The sequence below is a fragment of the Vicia villosa genome, unplaced genomic scaffold (assembly GCF_029867415.1).
Source record: "Vicia villosa cultivar HV-30 ecotype Madison, WI unplaced genomic scaffold, Vvil1.0 ctg.000758F_1_1, whole genome shotgun sequence".
Classification (NCBI taxonomy): Eukaryota; Viridiplantae; Streptophyta; class Magnoliopsida; order Fabales; family Fabaceae; genus Vicia; species Vicia villosa.
In genome coordinates this window covers 110,583-111,868 of record NW_026705339.1, presented here as the reverse complement: position 1 = coordinate 111,868, position 1,286 = coordinate 110,583, and the positions used below count along the sequence as shown (strand labels likewise).

The 1,286-nt window shown below is 28.3% G+C and overlaps 1 protein-coding gene across 2 annotated transcripts; it reads right to left on the bottom strand.

Annotated features, from left to right (window-relative positions):
• Positions 1 to 214: 214 nt before the first annotated feature.
• Positions 215 to 1,286, bottom strand: LOC131630983 (uncharacterized). Of its 2 annotated transcripts, none has more exons than XM_058901744.1 (2): positions 1,072 to 1,286; positions 215 to 798 (listed from the first exon to the last, which is right to left on the bottom strand). In XM_058901744.1, the coding sequence occupies exons 1-2, from the start codon at positions 1,192 to 1,194 to the stop codon at positions 562 to 564; spliced, it is 360 nt and encodes a 119-aa protein (XP_058757727.1). In that variant the 5' UTR covers positions 1,195 to 1,286; the 3' UTR covers positions 215 to 561. The 2 variants fall into 2 exon arrangements, with proteins under 2 accessions (XP_058757727.1, XP_058757728.1); XM_058901745.1 differs by having other exon boundaries at positions 215 to 786; positions 1,072 to 1,283.

The window sequence follows — 1,286 nt, the reverse complement described above, 5'->3', positions numbered from 1 at the left end:
AATTAAAAATAATAATTTCTAGTATGTACAGCATTAAAACAAAATCTAAACACACTTTATATTCACACATTTAAGATTAAGTTATTTTAAAAAAATATTAACTTATATATTAAGTGAGAGTATACACACAAAAAGAGTAACGTTAAAGAAAAAAGGATAACATAGAAAAATTACTAAAAAAAAAAAACACTACCATTAATATCACTGCAAGAAAGAAGGACAAACTTATCTATCATAGAAAACTAGATAGCCACAAAATGCTTTTACACGCAGTGGAAGATTACAAAACCTTTGGTTGTTGAACCCTCCTATAAGATGACTAATATATATTGGTGTATATACTTAAAAATGGTTTTCCCACCCATCTCATGTACATACTCACCTTTATATAAATATCAATACAACTTAATAATTAGCCATACAATTATTGCCTAAAGGCTATAAAGAATTAATTAAACACATAAATTATTGAACAATATAATAATCAAATTAATCACTAGAGATTATAAAATCATGCAGCTTTAACTAGAAGGATCTATATAAATAACTTCATCCATATTTTCACTGTTTCAAAGAATTCTTGTTATGAACTTGAGAATCCATTCTTGTGCCTTGAGATTGTTTTGGATATTTTGAGTATGAATTAGATCTTCCTTTCTTGTTCTTCCTTCTTGGCTGTGTTGCTTGTGGAATAAACACTCCTGTTCCTTTGCTTTCTCTTCTCATCAAAGCTTGCTCATAGAAGATATCAAACTGTGGAGGAGGATGAATTGCTCTAGAAAAAGCCTGAAAATTAAACTTAACAATTATGAAATATGAAACACAGACACCAAAAACACTACACACTAACACATCAACACCGATAATAATTATTATAAATAAATAAATCAAATCGGACATAGACACCAACACACATCAACACCGATAATAATTATTATAAATAAATAAATCAAATCGGACATAGACACCAACACGGTCAAGAATGATGTCGGTGCTACATAGATTATGAGAAAATAAATATGTAGTTATGAGGTGTATGAGGTAATTAAGGAGGTGTAATTAGTAAAATACCTGAAGAGAGTTTTGAGGTTGAGAAACAAGAGGATCTTCATCTTCATCCATAATTAAGAGAGCAATTTCTTTGCTCAAATTTGCAAAAAATAAATCATCATCCAATTCAATAGCAACTTCCATAATAATAATAATTATAATAAAAAGAAAACTTCTCTAATTTTTTTGCATGAAAATTTCTAATCTTTTACTTGTTCTCCATAACTTGTGGATGT

Coding starts and splice junctions, on each gene's coding strand:
- LOC131630983 (XM_058901744.1), bottom strand. CDS start 1,194: ATGGAAGTTGCTATTGAATTGGATGATGATTTATTTTTTGCAAATTTG. Junction 799..1,071: donor AACCTCAAAACTCTCTTCAG/GTATTTTACTAA, acceptor ATAATTGTTAAG/TTTAATTTTCAGGCTTTTTC.